Genomic DNA, 19,689 nt, shown 5'->3' with positions numbered 1-19,689 from the left:
TTTAACAATCAAAAGAACAAGAATGACCATTCTGTAGTTACCAGTCAGCCTCTTTCTTTAGTCACCCTTGTCACCAAGGAGAAATTGGACTGACAATGGAGGTAAGGAAGAATGTAAGTGGAATACAAGAGATCCCTTAGGACTTCTCAGCATTGCCATGCTCTGTGGTTAAGACCAATGGCCAACTACAGCAACCTAAATGAGGCAGGACTAGTAATGGCCCAAACTCTTCAGAAATGAGGATTTGGGTCACTCCATCATGTAAAGAACTATGATCAGCTGGGGTGCTTGTTGAAGGCAAAAGGAATACAGAATGAGTTACAGAATATAGTAGTTTTAAGTATCAGCTATGCTCACACGATCTGTTACAGAAATGAAGATTCTAACTGACATGAGTATTTCATCCTTATTCCTTGTTCTGTTTTGGATATATATGTATATGTGTGTGTATGTGTGTGCATGTATATACATATATAAAAGAATAAAGATGTTTGCCATTTCTTTCCTCTTATTTCCTTATTATATAACACAAGATGTATTGACTTTATGTCATAGTAGTTAAGCATTATTAATTTTACATCATAGTATTTACATCATAGAATATCACAGAAAAGAGTAAACATCACCCAAAGACTTTACCTCTTTTTCTGGGAGAGGGACATTTTTGGTTGTATGTAAGACAGTTGTAAAATGGTGGGTGGAATTACAACCTTGTTATTTCTTGATTGGGATATGAAGTATGCCTTAAAGAGATGTGAATGGGGCCGTGTCTGGGTGGCTCAGTCAGTGAAGCATCTGCCTTTGGCTTGGTCATGATCCCAGGGTTCTGGGATTGAGCCCATATTGAGCTCCCTGCTGAGTGGGCCTGCTTCTCCCTCTCCCTTTCTCCCTCTCCCCCAACTTGTGCATGCTCTCTCCCTCTCTCTCAAATAAACAAATAAATAAAATCTTAAAAAAAAAATTTCACATCAGACAGATGTGAATGGGTGTTAAATTGGCAAGGAATGAACGTGTGATGGTTAATTTTATGTGTCCTATTGACTGGGCTATGGGGTATTCAGATATGAACTTTAACATTATTCTAGATGTTTCTGTGAGGGTGTTTCTGGATGAGATTACATTTGAATTTATATACTGAGTAAAGCAGATTGCTCTCCCTAATGTGAGTGGGTTTTACCCAATCAGTTGAGGGACTTAAAGAAAAAACAATTGAGTAAGCTGGAACTCCTGCCTGACCACCAGCTGGGACACTGGCTTTTTCCTGCTTTTGAACTTGAACTGGAACACTGGTTCTTTCTGTGTCATGAGTCAGCTGATCCTCAGACTGGAACTATACCATGGGCTCTTCTGAATCTCCACCATGCTGATAACAGATCTCAAGACTTGTCAGCTTCCATAACTGTGTGAGGCAATTATTCATTATATCATTGGTTCTGTTTCTCTGGAGAACCCTGACTAATATAGTAAGCAAATGAAATAAAAGTCTCAATTTGAAGACTACTTGATTGTGCATATTGGAGATCTTGAAGAATTCACTAAAAAATATTAAACTGAATAATCAAGTCAATCAAGTTTACAAGGCACAAGATTAAAAAAAAAAACTCAGGATGCCTGGGTAGTTCAGTTAAGCATCTGACTCTTGATTTTGGCTCAGGTCATGATCTCAAAGTTGTGAGATCAAGCCCTGCATCAGGTTCTGTTCTGAGCATGGAGCCTGCTTAAGATTTTCTCTCTTCCTCCCCAAATAAGTAAGTAAATAAATGAAAATTAAAATAAATAAATTTAAAAACTCAATCATTATTCTATACAATAGCAACGAAAAATATGCAAATCAAATTAAGAACATAATTCCATTTATAGTATAACAAAGAATAAAATGTCTACAAGTAAATTTAATAAGAGAAATGCAAAACTTGTTGCTAAAAACTATTAATTATTTTCAAAGAAATTAAAGAAGGCTTAAATAAATGGAAAGAGGGGCACCTCGGTGGCTCAGTGGGTTAAAGCCTCTGCCTTCAGCTCAGGTCATGATCCCATGGTCCTGGGATTGACCCCCACATCGGGCTCTCTGCTCAGCGGGGAGCCTACTTCCCCCCTTCTCTCTGTCTGCTTCTCTGCCTACTTGTGATCTCTGTCAAATAAATAAACTAAAAATAAATAAATAAACAAATAAATAAATAAGTGGAAGGATACTCCATGTTCATGAATAGATTTAATACTATTTAATACTATTACATGATTCCACTTACATGAAATGCACAGAACTAGGCAAATTTATAGAGACAAAAAAGTACATTAATTGTCATGGGCTGGGGGCTGGAGATAAATGGAAGTGCTTGCTAATGGGTGTACGGATATCTTTTTGGGGGTGATGGAAATGGTCAAAATGTGAATATATAAAAGCCATTGATTTTTATAATTTAGATGGGTATGTTATATGGTATATGAATCATATCCCAATAAATCTATTAATTTTTTAAAAAGAAAAAATATCTGAGTCTCACTTGTATGATATGGCATCTCTGTGTTCCATAACGCCTTCATTTAAGAGTTACCAAGCACATGGAGCACCTGGGTGGCTCAGTCAGTTAAGCATCTTACTCTTGATTTTGACTGAGGTCATGATCTCAGGGCCCTGAGATTAAGCCCTGCCTCGGGCTGTGCACACAGTGGGAAGTCTGCTTGAGATTCTCCCTCTGCCTCTCCCCCAACTTAACCTTCCTCTTCTTTTCTCTCCCTTCCTATCTTCCTATCAGGAAGATCTCTTTCTCTCTCTTTTTAGAATGAATAAATAAATCTTTTAAAAAAAAAGTATTACTGCCTGACGATTCCCAGACCTGTACCCCTGGGGCAAATAATACATTATGTGTTAATAAAGAAAAAATTTAAAAAAAAATTAAAAATTAAAAAAATATATTACCAAGGACATATGACCTATTGGAAAATTTTTTCTAAAGTTTCCTTAAAGAAAATCTCCAAGTGAACTTTTCTTCTAGAATTGAAATGAACTGAAGATAAATTCCCATTATGCTAGGTACCCCTTAAATGAAATTCCAAGATAGTAATGATCCGTCTAATGGGTCTGTCCATAGAAAAGGAGTATGGTAGATCTGAGAACTGAACATTTATTAAAACATCTACATTTTATTTATTTATTTATTTTTAAGATTTTATATAATTATTTGAGAGAGAGAGAGAGAGAGAGAGAGAGATGAGCAGGAGTGGTGACAGGGATGGGGTGCAGATGGAGATGGTAAGAGAGATGGAGCAGGGAGCCCCACATGGGGCTCAATCCTAGATCTTGAGATCATGACCTGAGCCAAAGTCAGACACTTAACCAACTGAGTCCCCCAGCCTCCTCAAAACACCAAAATTAAAAAAAAAAAAAAAAAAAAAAAAAAAAGTTTGGCAGTAGTTTACTTTCTAAATCAGTTCATTCATCCAATTAATTAGGTAATAATTACTGAACAATTATCTCACAATGCCTGACTTCTTATGCCTCTTACCTCTGTATTCTAGTTATGTGAGTTAATAAGTTTGCTTCTTGTTTTCAATGTAAATAATTCCTACCTTTCCTGATAGGAAGATCATTGCTTTACATTCAACAGAAAAGCAGGCCATTATCAGTCATGGAATTATATGCATATTCCATGTCCTTTACGTTTTGATGAGTTAAAGATGTTGAATATCATGATGCCTTACTATTCTAACATATTTATTTGTTTCTTTGCCACAGTAAATGACAGAGGACTTGAAATTGCCAGTGTTCCTTAAAAGTAAGGGAAACCTTAAAATAAAAAACCAAACCCATATATTCTAATCAAACCGCAGAGCATTATGTTACATTATGGGAACTGATCCACACATTACTACTTGGATGCCTAAGTGAAATTATGAAGAAAATATGGCAATCATATGCTACTGCTTACATTAATAACATTAATAGTAATGAAAGAATTAAGATTTGTATATGTCTTTATTTCACAAATTATTTCACATATATTAGTTTCTTTGATCCTCGTAGCCTTTGAAGTATATACTAATTATCCCCACTTTGTAGATGAGAAAATTGAAGCTAATAATTTAAAATACTTGCTTGAATTTTTTAAGCCAGTAAAGAATTCTCCTTAAAGAACTGTACACTTGCAGAATAAATGGGTATTAATCACAGACTTGGGTTATTGCTTTCCATCATCTTGTCCTTGCCTCATGTTAATTACCCAGAATTAACCACATATAGGTTGTAACTGTCATTTGGGCTATTCATCAAGTTATTTTTGACCCTCTGCTTCTTGAACACATGATTGTACTTCATGACCCCCTTGGGGTTAGATGAAACCATGTGACCAGTTCTGGCCAATTTGTTGTGAATGAAAGAAATACAAGTCACTTTTGCACCAGAAGGGATGGGATGGAAAGCCTACAGGTACATGGTAAGAATAGTTGATTCCATGTGCATGAGCTTATAATTTCCTTTGTTGTGAAAATAAGTTTTTTCATTTTGATCAGATGAAATGCTATGTGGAATGCCATGATGGTGAATAAGATACTTTGTGAACTCCTCAATGATGGTATTGGTAAAAACAATGGGGGAAAGGAAAACTCATCCAGAATTTCTGTTTCAATGAGAATGAATCTCCACCTACTCTGTGAAGTCATATAGCCAGTGTAATCAGCTTACCACCAGATGACTGGCTTGCCATTGCATATCCCCAAAATGGTACCATATTGAGGATTGGATGTTGGTTTGTGCTTTTGGCAGATTAGACACTAGTCAGATCAGCAACACTAGTCAGGTCAGCTTTGGTAAAGTTATATCCACGTTATCAAACTATGCATAGATTCCATTCCTGCCACCATTGCCACTTAAGTTCAGAGGCCCATTAAGTAAGATGGCTAGGGAGAAAGGATGACTGACATTCCTAAGGTCTATAGTTTTTCTACCTGATCATTAAGAACCTCCTCTGCAATAGAGGTCCTTTGGTACACATTTCACATTCACCAATATTGTCATAGTCTGTGCCCCTTTGGAAAGTCCATGGACTTTCCTAAGCTCCCTTTACATCAGTTTTCTAATATTCTTTCCAAGTCCTTAACCATCTGACAAAACCATTTACAACTACCCATGAATTAATACAGACTTGTATTTCTGGACATTTCTCATTCCAGATGTAGTAGATGACAGATGACCACATTTCATACCTGAAGTTCTGATCCCTAGGAGGATTTTCCTCTACCAGTGCTCTTTGGGTCACCCTTGAGTGGGGCTATAGTGTTGTAGCTGCTACTTTGAGGTACTACTAGATACTAGCACATCACAAAGATTCATCTGTAGACCAGACTCAGAATTGTTTTTTCCTCAGTCAACTGGTTGTAAGGAGATTCCCAGAATGCCATTTTTGTAGGTCTATCTCCTAGAACCATTCCAAGTACAAATTCTGTATTGTTCAAGCTCTAGTCAGGAGACAGGACCCCATGATCATTTAAAAAGGGAAAGTTTAATATAAAGCTTTATTAGAAAGAGATTGGTGTAAGGAGTGTTTCAAAGAATTCTAAAGTAAGAATAGCAGATAAAGATGTGACGGCTACCCTTAGGGTTGAGGTAAGTACCCAAGAAATTGTCCTCCACTGTTAGGGCTAAGATTCAGATATCAGTGGAAAGAATACCACAATGGCTTCCTGAATAGTGAAGTCAGCAAAGTGCTTCATCAATGGAACCCGCTGGAAATCCATGCTCTGGGAAGTACTAAGACTCAGAACTTGTTAGGCACCAAGAAAGACTGCTGGATACTGTTGGAGTCAGGAACTTGAGAGATTCCCCTCTTTAGGAGGCTAGTGCATTTCCATATTTAGTTCAGACTGGGTCAGCTCTGGACTGGGTACAGGACAAAGGTCAGGGGATGGCAGACCTCTAGTGCCCCTGGTGTATGTCCATGCCTGGGACTGAGGAGAGACAACTTAGCCTGGGGCCAGGCTCACAATGTCTGGGTTTCTAGACCATGCCACCACAGCTGTATGAGTTTGATAGTGGGCAAAACACCATCAAAGCTATGCCCTGCAGGAACCTTACACTAGAGAAACTGTGTAGGGTCTGAGTGAAGGAGGAAAATCAGCTCTCCACAGGACACTGGTAAGACAGCATACCAGAAGCAGGAAGAGGAGAAGCCTTTCTCCTCCAGTGTCCCTCCAGGCCCTCTACTGACGAGGCTTGACATCATGCTAGGTGGCAAAACAGAAATACTGACAAGGCCTAATACCGTCATTCTAGAGCAGGCAACAAGAGTTGATCTGGAGCGAAGAGGCAAAATATTAACCATCAGCACAATAACTTTATTTTTCATTTCTCAATTTTTAGTTATTTTTATAGCATCTTGTAGTTATTTTCACCCTTTATTTATTAAATAATTCATATTTTTGCATACTGCTTAAAGTTCTTTAGGCTGTAATCCTCTTAATAGTTTTATATGGTGATTCTGGCACATGATAGGTGGCTTTCTTGAACGTTTTTAACTTGCATTGTGATCTCCTCTGCAGTAGAGTTTTATCTGTAGAAACTCTGTCAGAAGTGTTTTGAAGAGAGAGTTTGTGTTCAGTTGTGCCAGAATTTTCAGAGATATATCATTAACTCAGAGACACTAGGAATTTTCTGAAGTGTGACTTCCTGGACCTTGGTTAGAATTTGGGGGGAGGGGGAGATAGCTTTCCCACAAGAGGCCCAAGTTTTGTTATTGAGTGCATATTTTACAAAGTTTCACTTCCTTTATTCTTTCATGATAATGCAAACTTTCAGATTATAGAGGCCAGTCCTCCCGGGGACAGACAGAGCATCAGCTAATTTCAGTCTCATTCTCTCAAGAACCAAGAATCCCCAAATGTCCTTATTATTCCTCTTTTCTGTTTTTTTTTTTTTTTTTAAGATTTTTAAAATTTATTTGACAGAGAGAGACACAGCGAGAGAGGGAACACAAGCAGGGGTAGTGGGAGAGGGAGAAGTTGGCTTCCTACTAGAACAGAGAGCCAGATGTGGGGCTCAATCCCAGGACTCTGGGATCATGACCTGAGCCAAAGACAGATGCTCAACTGACTAAGCCACCCAGGTGCCCCCTCTTTTCTATTTTTTTTTTAAGGCAACATACACAACACTGTCTTTCAGTGAACTACAAATTATTTACCACTTACTACTTATCTTGGATAAGTCACTAAAGCTCTCTATTTACAGAGAGGTAATGTTACAGAGGTAACATTGTCTGACTCAAAGGAGGTAAGAATTAGCTACTATTGATACTATTATCAATGAACTTTTGGAAACGGGATGCTCTGGAACCTGTGACAAGCTTTGAAAGAGAAAACCATCAAGTTTTAAGGCAAAACATGTTGTCCTTTTTTTCACTTAGGAAACGAGCCCTTGGCTTGCTATGGGGTTTTGACAAATACTAAATACCTAAATACCTAAGCATGGGACATCATGTGAGTATGTGACTTGAGCAGCTCATCATGAAATAAGCACTATAAAATATTAACAAAAAATCATAAAATTAGATAAGCCTTCAGCAAACCATACTCATGTAGAAATGGTACATATAAAAATTAGTCCCAAAAGCATACATTGCATGAGCATTTGGCTCTTGCTACCAACCACAGGCATACTGTTGGGATCGCACAGGGAGTTCTATTTGAGCAGTTAACTAGGGGTAAAAATTTCAAATCTGGATTACAGATGGTCCTTTATCATCTTCTGGAATCAGTGTACTTCTGTGAAAAGGGCAATGGAATGGAGACATCCTCCCCCATGGTATATAACAATGCCCACTATGCTACAAAGGAGGGAGGCTGGGATTAAGATTCTCTATTGCTCCAATGACAGAGACTAAGGGTTGTTGGATGGGACTTAGAGGGTAACAGGTAGACTCTAGAAGTCAAGGTGTATGTAGCTTCTTGGAATGGTCCCAGAATAAAAGCATATTTGTAGCCCTGGCAATGTTTTCCCAAAACTCCATTTGATGTATTTATCTGATCAGATAGTATGTTTGATAAGAATTCTTGCTCTGTCAATGCTAATACTATTTTGTTCCCAGGCACTCCTAAGCTTCTTCCACGGCCAGTACGGTGGGGATGGTGTTTGCTATGCACCAGCTTAACAACATGGTTTTCCCACACACTAAAGGACAACTGGCTACTTCCATGGCTAAGTGTTCATCTCACCACAGCTGCAAATACTTCTGGTCCACCTGCCGCCCATCTGGAGGATGCCATGATTTGTCCTTAATGACAAAGATACATTGGGTTTGCTTTTCCTGCTCAGTTTTTCCCAACAAGATCATGCATGAACTCACTAACTGGTTGCTTTCCCCTCAGATTTTACACATAACATTTTTTTTCTAATCAGTTAAATTATCTTCCCACAAAAAAAGCAAAGCCATTGGGTAATATCCAAGGGGTGACCTGTCGTATCATGAATCCCATTACCAGAAACAGCTAACTTTATGGATGGCTGAATGTAATATTAAAGACTTGATTATGGCCTCAGGAGATCCCAACTGGAAAGGATGAGAGAGAGGAAGGTTTTTGACAAGATGTATGTTCTAAGAAACAAAATTTAATATATGATACTATTTATCCTATGATCAGAAAAAGAGTCTAGGAACCAAGGGACAGGACTGGGTAGGCTTCCTCTTAATATTACACCTGTACTTAAAATTTTGAAGCATGCTGGTTGATAGGCTTTGGTACCCAATTAAGAATTCTCCCACTAAAGAACCCAGTGATGATCCCATTTAATGGGAAGTGTAGACTGTTGTGTGGCAGTTTGGGATTTTTCACGCCATTGAATAAGCAGGCATGGCATGCTGGTAATTAAATTCAGAACTTTAGTCCGTAAGTTGCAAAATATCAACAGGATTATAGAACTGGAGGAGGAATAGACATATTAGACTTGGAGCTGTACCAGTCACGGATAGGTTTGGTTTTTCTTCCTTTGGGGAGTTAAGGACTATTCTCCCAAGTGCTTGAGGCATAACTGAACTATATTCTGCGGGAATGGACATGGGTGGGGGGAGAAAGTACATGAAGAAATATGATATTAATGTTAGGCAGTCAAAGGAGTGAATTCTGGTGGTAGGGATTTTTTTTTGTTCTTTTTTTTTCCTTCTGACCAGCATCAATATGGCCTTTCTATGTTTAGAAAATTCTTTGCCTTAGAAATCTCTGTGGGATTTGGCCAGGTGCACCAAGCAGATCTTTCCTCCGGGCTTTTGATACTAGAACTATTAACACTGGAGAGAGGACTGTGGGGCATTTTTGTGGAAGTAATAGCAGAGGTGCTTCTCTGTGGCATCCAGGGATCAGCAACGGTGGCAGCAGGGTCTGCACACGAGTTCTGCAGCATAGTTTGGGCTGTGATCCAACCTGTGTAGTCCCAGTTTGTTCTGCCCATTTTCTGAGCCCGTCTTTATGCTTTCTGGCAATTGTGTGAGTCATGGTATCCTTAAGCATTTCCTGGTTCAGACTGCAGTTAAAAAACCTTGAATCTCTCACTGGCCAGAATGAGCTTAGAGAGGAAATAAATAGTCTTTTAATAACTTGTATTCCTTTTAGACATTAGCACAGAGCCTTTTTAAGCAAGTATATCTGATACTGTGGCTTATTAATAAATAATGTGATCCTCAACCTTAAAATGTGAGAGTTTGCTAAGAAATATAAGGCATTTACATGCAATAAATACAATCTATAAAACGACATAAAATTAAATGCTAAATTGGGAACAGGCAGTGTTAACTTGGAAAGTCTTCTAGAAAGAGATGGGACTCTTTATTTGTTAATTCCTGAAGGATGAGTAGGAGATGGTATTCTGGGAACCAAAATGTATAGGAAGACTATATTCACTGGGCAGCTGACCAGCCTGACTTATGAAGTGCATATGTGAACTGAAAGCAATGGGAGGTACATCTGAATGGTTAAGAGGTAACATAATATTAAGGCCATGTCCTCTAATCAGAAGTAGAGAAAAGCTCTATTTCCCCAAATATTAAATCTACCTATCTTTCAATTTTATTAGAACTCTAAACATTGGGTTAAATATTTTGCCAGGAGTCAAGTCTGACTTAGCCTCCTCCCTGCCTACGGGCAAACTTACTAGACATTCTTTCCAGGACTGATGGAGAAGTGAGCTGGCTGGGACTTAGAGGAGTTAAATAATAAAATATGAAGATAGTCCCAAAATATATCAATTTGGGTTCAATTTTCCTTTCTTTTTTAAACTTATTTTTTGAAAAAAAAAATAATAAGCAGTGAAAAACTAATTAGAGCTTGGCACTGGCCGTGCAAAGTTTGAAGATTATTTCTTGGTGGCCAGGTCCCGTCCTGCTCGCTGTCCTCGACTCTTAGACACATTTCTGCTCATTAACTTGAGGAAGACGTCCAGAAGTAAAGGCACATTTGAAAGTGGCTGGAAATAGTTTTTAAATACAACTTCCTTGGCTTGACAGTGAGATGACCACACAGTCCGGTCACTGGGTCAAAAATCAATTACAAAAACAGAAGGGAGCTTTTCAAGTCTTTTATTTTTGCATTAGCCTTGGTAAAAGACGGACTCCAAAACCACAACCAAGAAGAAAAACAACCATTTAAAATACGGGAAATACAGTACTGGCTTTTTCTCTCGGCGGGATGGGTCGGCTGCCTTCCAGCCTGCTTGTGGATCCCCCGAAGTTGACGGTTCGCTCAGTCGCTTCTGCCCAGACCCCCCGCCCCCGCGGAAACCCACGCTCGGCCGTCCCCGAGCCAGGGCAGGAGAGGACGCCCTCCTCCTACCTTCGCGCGCTCGGCTTTCCTCCCCCGGACAGCGGCCCTTTCCCCACCCTCGCCAGGGCCCACGAGCCCCACTCCCCGCGTCTCCAGCAGGCCGCGAGCCAGGTGGGGACGAGGCGGCCCCGCGCTGGCCCCGCCAGTTCCGCGTCTGCGCAGCGGGCGAGGGGCTGGAGCGGGGCCGGCCGGGGAGGTGCAGGATGCGCGGGAGCCAATGGGCACGCTCGGGGGAGCCGGGCTGGCAGCCGCGGCGGGCCGGGCGCGCACTGTCGGGATGGAGGGCGACCGCCTGGCATCTCAGGCGCGCTCCTCCGGCCTCCCGGCTGGGGGCGCCACGGGGGAGAGCCCGGGGGTCGACGCCCCCATCCTGGGCGGCAGCGGCTCTTCCGCCCTGCTGCAGGCCGAAGTGCTGGATCTGGACGAGGACGAGGACGACCTGGAGGTGTTCAGTAAGGTGAGGGCGGCGGCGGCGGCGGCGGCGCGTCCCGGGAAAGTTCCAAGTCAACTCCGGGAGTTGGCACCGTGGTGCGGCGGCCGCCCCCAGCGCGCCCGGCCGGCCCCGGCGGAGGCTCCGAGCTGGAGGTGGGTGGGGTCTCCGCGGCCACCCAACCCGGGCAGGCAGCTCGCCGCACTCCGGGCTGCGTCCCGACCGGGCCGCGAACCGCGGGCGCGCCCTCCTCTGCACTTTGACCTTCCATTTCGCACGGCCGTGGCTTTGTGGAGTCGGCAAAGTTGTGATTTTGTCCGCTTTTTTCTCTTTCTCCTTTCCTATCTGACGCGGACACCTCATCCGGACAGTTTCCAAGCGCGGGAGGCGGTGGCCCGAGAGTGCCCCTCCCTAGCCGCTTCTATTCGAACGCAGCCAGCCCAGAATTCGGGGAGAGAGATCACCCTAGTCTAGAGATATTATTCCTGATTTAGTGGTACTGACTGTGGGTTTAAGACTGAACTGATTGACACCGGAGGTGAGCCTTGCGCCCAGTGAGACCAGGTGGCAAGGGAGTCCCCTCTTCAAGAGCAAACGGGTCCTGTGTCTGGCAGGAAGCTCCTCGGCCGCGGAGTTGAGGATTTTTTCAGTGATCTATTGGCCCCTAACCCACCGCCAGCCGCTTTCGTTTTCCTTTCCCCGGGAAAATCCGGGACCAAAGGGCCCTCCTAACTTGCAGTAGAGTTGGAGAGAAATTCACTCGGGTTTAGTGGTAGACTTGTGGTGCCTGTAGACTGGTTGTTGTGATTTCTTTTTGGAAAAGAAAAATACCTTTCTTAGAGGGCTGTTAAAATGTCAACTCAGTTTTTTAACATTGCTGCTGGTAGAACACTCCAGATGAGAACAATGTATTAGTTACTAAGAAGCCTGTGCAGTAGTTAAATGTTACCTTGAGGTGTTAGGGAAAGCGATCTTCCTAACTAGTGCTATTTTCTGGGAGAGTAAACTGAAGTTACAAAGTGAACAAGCATACTGTGACCTCGGAGAGGAGTGTGTAAAACTCCTTTCTCCCTTTAGGGTTAAACGAAATGGTAGGCGCAATCAGATTCTCGATGTTCAGACAGAGTAACAGTTTTGTGCTCTTGAGAAAGTTATTTGACCTTTCAATGTGTTTAAATTGTTAAACAATGGAATTATTTTATGTTCACTTGTAAAAAAATTAACACTGCCGTTTTATATTCCACACATACTTTATGTTCAGATCCGGGACAATTGGCCTATCCTTCACGTTGCCTTCTAAGATACCATTAGTCTTTGCATATTAGTGTAGGGTTCTGTGTTGTGAAACTTCCAGCATGGGGGAGGGAGATGGTTGTCTGGGAGTGGCAGCTGTGTATCAGAATCATCTAGGATTGTTTCAACCCAGTCCCGTCTTTGTCCTTCCCCAGATTCTAAGTGTCCCAGTCCCCTCTTAAGAATCATGGTCTTAATGAGCTCCTGCCCAGAGGCAGATCTAAGATGAAGCTCGTGGAATGGGAGCTTCAGATGTTTATGGGCTTAGGCCTCTGGAAATGTTGAGAGTTACTGGGAATTGTGGATGTTCTAGGTGGGCAGGGAATGGCAGATTCCAACCAGAAGCATTTCTAAGTTAGCATTTCTGGTTAATTGCCTAAAGCTATCTCAGAAGAAAGGCATCTAGATCTCCAAGGCTTAGAAGAGTTGTTGAGATTTCTTTTCTCATTCTAAATTGGTATTTGTTTTTCTATTTGATTTTGTTTTGTAAGTTTGGATTCTTTTTAAAAGTATGTCAACTTCAGCTCCATACACCATACACCTGGATCTACCCCACCTGTTCGTGCTTTATACCTACCTGTGTTGGACACTTGGAAAAAAGTTCAGAACCACGTTTATAGAGACTGGCCATGTAGATTAAGGTATATATGTAATGTTGATTAAGTCTGAAAAGAGTACTTGGAAAAATTTTAAGTTAGCTGCCTGCTTATAAGTTGAATTTTACAACTATTAACCACAGTTAGTTAGACAAGCAGATTTAAGAAAGTCCTCTCCATTTGGCCTGCTCTCTCTACCACGCCCTTTCTAGCCTGCTGCTCTGTAGAACTCTCCCACGGACCCACGGTTTACCCAGGGGTACCTGAAACAATTACTTCTAAAGGATACTATTGCTACCCTCTAATACTTTCAGATCAACTACTTTAATATTCAGGCTAACATTTGTCTTATTCCCTTAGATTATTTCTGAATGTCTATCATCATAATCCCCTCCAGAAGCTTTTTAAAGAGTAGAATCTTTGGCTTATTATTAATTCTTTTCTTCCTACAGTATCTTATAAGTGCATGGCAAATACATGTGAAATACTTTTATGTAAGATACTGCGCTGAGTGTCTGGAAAAAAAAAAGACATGATTCAGTTCTTGCTGTCAATCTTGGAGTCCAGGTGGAAGATGTGACAGAAACTCTAAATGGCAATATAAATCAGGAGAGATGCAAAACAAAACAAAGTATTGTTTGGAGTTTTCAGGTAATTCAGTAGGAGGAAAATGATACCAAATCTCAGGAGACTGTAGGGAATGCAAAGGTTATTGACTTAAAAGAGTAAATATAGATGTTGGAAGGTAGGAGAACATGACCAATGATTCAAAAACAGAAAAAAGAAAAAGGAAAAGAATTATAACAGTAGTGTAAGAATAGTGTTAGGACCGGGCCAAAATGACGTGTGGCTTGCAAAAAATTTAGAGAAGAGAGTCTGGTTTCTATAAAAAAAAAAAAAAGGAAAAAAGTTCTTTTTTGAAAATAATATGTTAAAATAAAATAAATAGTCTTTATTTATTTTTTTAAAATATTTTATTTATTTATTTGACAGACAGAGATCACAAGTAGGCAGAGAGGCAGGCAGAGAGGGGGAAGCAGGCTCCCCGCTGAGCAGAGAGCCCAATGTGGAAGTCGATCCCAGGACTCTGAGATCATGACCTGAGCTGAAGGCAGAGGCTTAACCTACTGAGCCACCCAGGTACCCTAGTCTTTATTTTTATTAAATACTGTAATGTGTAGAAGGAGTAGCAACTGAAACGTAGCAAAGGTAACTAGGTCACAGTCAAGCAGTACAGTACCTATCTGGTACTGAGTAAATGACAGATCCTGTTATTGGTCTTTTTAAAAGGTATTCGAGACCATAAAATGAGATCTGTATCATCCAGTATAAGCAAGTGATTTACAGATATAATTAACCTCCTCACCACTAGTCATGTTTGAAGGGATAGGGATTGTAGGCATGGTGCAACAAAATTAAGAAAAATAATTCTTTTTTTAATATAATGGACAAAAAAGTTCTGGAAGGTATAGGCAGGCTTAATTTCAATCTTCAGCAAAACTATAAAACCTATAAACTATTCAGTATTTTGTTTATAAACACTATGAAAAGAAAGAGGTAATCTGGTTTTGTAACAATGATAGAAAATATTATGGTGATCAGTCAGAAATATAACAACAAGTATGTTTATTTGAACAATGCTTTTGAATCATTTTTGTGAAAAAGGTTATTTTCAAAAGAATAATAGAATTTAGTTGTTGAGACAGCCAGCTCTTATATATATTGATCTCTGTCAATCTTGACATTATGATAGAGGGACATAATTGTACTATTCAACAATTATGTCAGATACTTAGTAGAAGATATTGGAAGTTTAGTTATTAATTTTTCATATTTGTTCTCTTCACAGTCTCTGTTGAGTTCCTGTTGTGTGTCTGTATCAGTCATGGCCCTGTTAAGAATCAGAATTCTCTCTGATGACTTAAATGAAGAGTGTTTAATGAAGAACTTCTTAACAGGATTTGGGACAGGGTTCAGGAACAAACAAGGTATACCGAACTACTGAGAAACTTGCAGAGGCAAAAAAGCCATTGGCACCCAGAATTTAGTGGGAAGACAGTGTAACTGTATTACAGTGTTGCTGGAATCCAGGGAGAACTGGACCTGTAGAGAAGGGGCCAGCACTTCTACAGGAGCTGTACATACAGAGAGGTGCCTGTAGAGGAGTACCCCTGCCAGAAACATGGTGCCAGAGTAAGAAAGAAATCGTATATTCCCTGAGCTCCTCTTCTGCTGCTCTTGGATCTCCTGCTTGTTACCCCCTCCCAACCACCCACCCAAAGCGGCTCAGGTGATGTCATCCACAGTGAGAGGAGATGGTGGGAGCTGGGAGGTTGGGGATAAAAAGACTAACTAGCACAATACATGGCACAAAAGTGTGGCAAGTCGCTTTGGATAAAGATAGACCCAATCTCTATCTCCTGTCGCATATGCTCTTCTATACAGTGACCTGCCGCCTTCCTAACTAGAGGTGGGATCTCTGCCCCCTCCTTGAATCTGGCTGGGGTTGTGACTGCCTAACCAGTAAGTCTGGTGGAAGTGCAGCTTCCAGGGCCGGATGATCAAAGGCCACCGTGCAGGCTGTGCTTTGCCCAGTGGGACACTGTACTGTTCAGAGCTGATAGGTAAGAAATGTCTGTTTAAAATCCTGGCTCCGCCGCTTTGTGGCTTTGTTTCCTTGGGCAAATTACTTAACTTCTCAATGCCTCAGATTCTTCATCTGTAAAATGAGGGCAGATAATAAATATGAGAATTAAATGAGTTACTGTATGTAAAGAGCTTGTGAATAGTTGGTGGCCTTTAGCAAACACTCTTGACTGTTGATAGCTGTACGCAGGTGCCTACTGCAGCAGCCACTAGCCACATGAAGCTTTTGAGTGTGACATAGGCACACACATGTGTGTACATACATGTCTAATGTGTGTATGTATGAATATGTATGTACGTATATGTTGTGTGTGAGTATATAGTATGCAAGCATCTATGAATGTATGTGAATATTTGTGTGTATATGCCCAACTGTCCAACTCACTTAAAATCTAGAATGTGGGATTCCAGCAGTCAGGTCATGTGTTCTCCTTTCCCCATCCATATCCTGATTCTGCCTCAGTGGGTTTTGTTTTGATGGTTAAAAAAAGTGGAACCCATAAAGCAAAGTAAAGTAGGCCTGATCTAGGACGTTTATATTCTTTCCACTAGAGGTTCCACCATCTACCATCATAGCCCTCTTATATGTTAAGTACTCTTACATTCCTTCCAGAGGAGGAGGTGGAGTGAAGTAGAAAGAAAATAAAAAATCCTCAAGTTCTCCTTATGAGAGAGCATAGATGGTTGACAATAGAATTTAAATAAATAATGAAATTTCAAAGTAAGTTTAGGGAGACCTTGTATGGTACCATTATATGCATAAACATTCCTAACGGTTTTCAGGGACTGAAAGATCAATGTACACAAATGACGTGATACTGAATCTAAATAAGCATCCTATTTTCAAGGTCATGTGAAATATTAATTGTACTGTACTCTGAATTGTCCATGCTACTCCCAAAGTTTCATCCCTGTATGAAACTCTCTGTATTTTATTTTTAAAATGTGTTTATTTATTTTAGAGAGAGAGAAAGAGCGAGCATATATGCACAAGCAGGAGGGGCAGAGGGAGAGGGGAACAAAGAGCCAGATATGGGGCTCAATCCCATGACCCCCTAGACCATGACCTGAGCCAAAACCAAGAGTTAGAACCCAACCCACTGTGCCACCCAGGCGCCCTGCATCCTCTGTATTTTAAAGGGGAATCAATTATATCAGAAAATGTCAAAGGGATGTCTCATCTGCCAATGCTAGTCCCTTGTTATTGATTCTTTGGAATGCTGTGTTGAGATTGAGCCTGAGATCTTGTCTGAGCTCAGCAAAAAGAGGGCTTGGATCCATCTACACTGCCCTGGAAACAGTCTTGCCACACATTTGCCCTTGTGAGGGAGAATAAACAAAGGGGTTTCACTGATGATATGTTTTGGCAACCATGGCCTATGAAGAAAGGCTGGGGAAACGCAAAAAGTAGTTTGGCTCAGAAAAGACTTGGGTTAATTCTTTATGAAGAGCTGTTATGATCTAGGTTGATTAGATGGTTGTAGTTTTGAAGGATGGAACTAGAATTGCTAGGTCAAAAAAATGAGGAGACAAGTTTTGGGTCAGTTTATGGAAGAATTTTCTAAGTGAAGGTTCCAAAAGGGAAAGGATTACTCATCATGGTCATGAATTCTGTCACTAAAAATGTTTGAGCACGAGCCGGATGGCTGACTGTCCCAGAGGAGAGAAGGGTGTGGCGATCGGACTGTCCCTTTGCACTATTAAGAGGCTGTTACAAGCAGAATTTTAACTTACGCTAAATTTAACTACAATAGTAGTGGGAAGTCTTAATTAGATGGTCCTATTTGTCTCTTCACCTTAATTCCCAAATCACATTATCTTCTGCCATTCCCTAGTTTTATACTTCTCTTCCCACATTGGTTATGGTTTCCGTTTACATCTCTGCTGATGATGTGACAACTCCTTAGAAAGCCAGGATAAAATGCTTAGTGTTACTTTCTGTTTATTCCTTCCACTCACTCTCCATGTGTCCGACATACCTAAGAAGTCCCCATCAGTTTACCTTCTTGGTATCTTCAGTATCCATGCCTTCTTTCTGTTCCCAGAACAGAAAGTTGTTACACAGTTACTTCTGAGAACCATTAAAATAGTCTCATAATAGTCTCATAAAGTCTCAGTCTTCTTATCTTCTGCCTCTAGTCTATCCCATATGGTCACAACCACACTGACGTTTCCAGAGCACACAGTTCTAATCATACGGTCGCATTTTGCATTCAAGACGCATGATCAGGCTACCTGCAGCTCTCCTGCCTCACCACTCTGTCGTCTGCAACCTTGGTCGACTGAGTCCGAGTCTGTGAGTCTGTTGTATCACCCGGGAGCTCACTAGCAACGCAGTCTCAGAACCCACTTTCCAGACCAAATAAATCAATCTGTATTGTATGTTACCAGGAGTCTGCATTGATTTGTTTGCACCTTACAGTTTGGAAGTACCGTTCTAGAAGTACTGATCTAGGTTGGTTCACTTGCCACTATGTGAGCTTGTTTCGAATTTTTCTACCTCTGTGTAGTTATTGTTGGGTTGACAAAGCAAATTCCTTTCTATTCCTTATGGCCTAATGTAAAACTGCCTCTTACCTAAGAGTGTCTTCATTCTTCAGCTCGAATTAATTTCTCTACTCTGTGCTTCCCATAATGCTGTTCTGAATCTTGTAATACTTACTATATTACCTTATGAATAGGTGTTTATTTCTCATCTTGATTGCTTGTCTATCTCCAATAGAGGAAACTTCTTGATGGTAGGGGAGTAGGAACTTTAAATATTTATAGGATAAATGTGTTATTGAGTGATATGGCCTATGATTTTTTTCTTGTGTATAGACCCAATTATTACGGTAATTTGCTAATGATCTGTTTTCAGTAAATTCAATTTGTATTGTGTTGGTCCTTCCTATCAGGATACTAAGCCAAATAGAATTAAAACAAATTGGTCTTAATAAATGGTGAGTAAATGTTATTGCTAGATGACACAGGGTTATGTTGAATGTCAACCCTGGACAAAATCTCCTTTTTGAATTTTATTAGAAGAAATAAATGCAAAGCAAACCAAAACAAAGCAAGAACAAAACAACAACAAAACCCCCTCGAAGCCCCAAGGGAATCACTTAAGAACCTTTTTTACTAGGAAAAAATAAAAATAACTTTTAGAGCTAATAGCACCTATCTCAATCAAAAAGCTTGGTTGCAAGCAATGGAAACTAATTACAGCAGGACAGGAATGAAATGGTGCATATTAGGTACTCGCAGAGTAGATGTGCAGGCTGGACATGGCAGGGGCAGAAAGGGATAAACGTTAGCAGAAACTATAGCCAATGTTGTATTTGGAAAGGGGATTGGTTGTTGTATAGTGAAAAGAAAAATAAAATCCATGAGAACCTTTACGAAAGTTTTTTATGCAGGCAACGGTATTTATTTATTGATCTGTGACAATGGGGAATATTATTAAAATGTTTTGGGAAAATGATGTCAAAGGGCACCAGATTTGAACATAATATACTCTAAAAAATGTTTTATTGAGTTTTAAAGTTGCAATTTTATTTCTGCATCGTTGAGGTTCTGATAGAATGCTCTAGTATTAACTCTTAACTGGTAACCTCCTACATTTTTACAAATGGCCAGCGTGATCAAAAAGAAACACAGATTCAATAGCTGTGTGGTTGTAGGGTTCAAAATTTATTTTATTTTAATATTTATTTGTATCCCACACTTTCCAAACAGGATATAAGACTAAAAGCTAAAGTAAACTTTCATAGTTACTCATTTTAAGAATGTATATTAAAGTTTTCTCAGTAAACAAGTAAAAATTTATATACTTGAAGGATTTTCTGTTTTAAATGGAATATTTTATTAACTGACACTGTATATACCAATCATGCTAGATAACACAGTTTTGTTAACTATAATATTAATAAAAAAGGATAGTCA

At 40.4% G+C, this 19,689-nt stretch overlaps 1 protein-coding gene across 2 annotated transcripts in view; it reads left to right on the top strand.

The window, feature by feature from the left end:
* Window positions 1-10,972: 10,972 nt before the first annotated feature.
* The window catches only part of SNX7 (sorting nexin 7), a 98,451-nt gene continuing 89,734 nt past the window's right edge, over window positions 10,973-19,689 (top strand). The window contains exon 1 of one of the 2 annotated variants that reach the window (XM_032301585.1): window positions 10,973-11,257. In XM_032301585.1, coding sequence (XP_032157476.1) covers window positions 11,018-11,257 — 240 coding nt within the window. In that variant the 5' untranslated portion in view covers window positions 10,973-11,017. The other variant, XM_032301586.1, reaches the window with a different exon arrangement.

Source organism: Mustela erminea, chromosome 10 (assembly GCF_009829155.1).
Source record: "Mustela erminea isolate mMusErm1 chromosome 10, mMusErm1.Pri, whole genome shotgun sequence".
NCBI classification, from domain to species: Eukaryota; Metazoa; Chordata; class Mammalia; order Carnivora; family Mustelidae; genus Mustela; species Mustela erminea.
The sequence above is the reverse complement of the archived record's forward strand: the minus strand, read 5'-3'. Positions and strand labels throughout refer to the sequence as shown.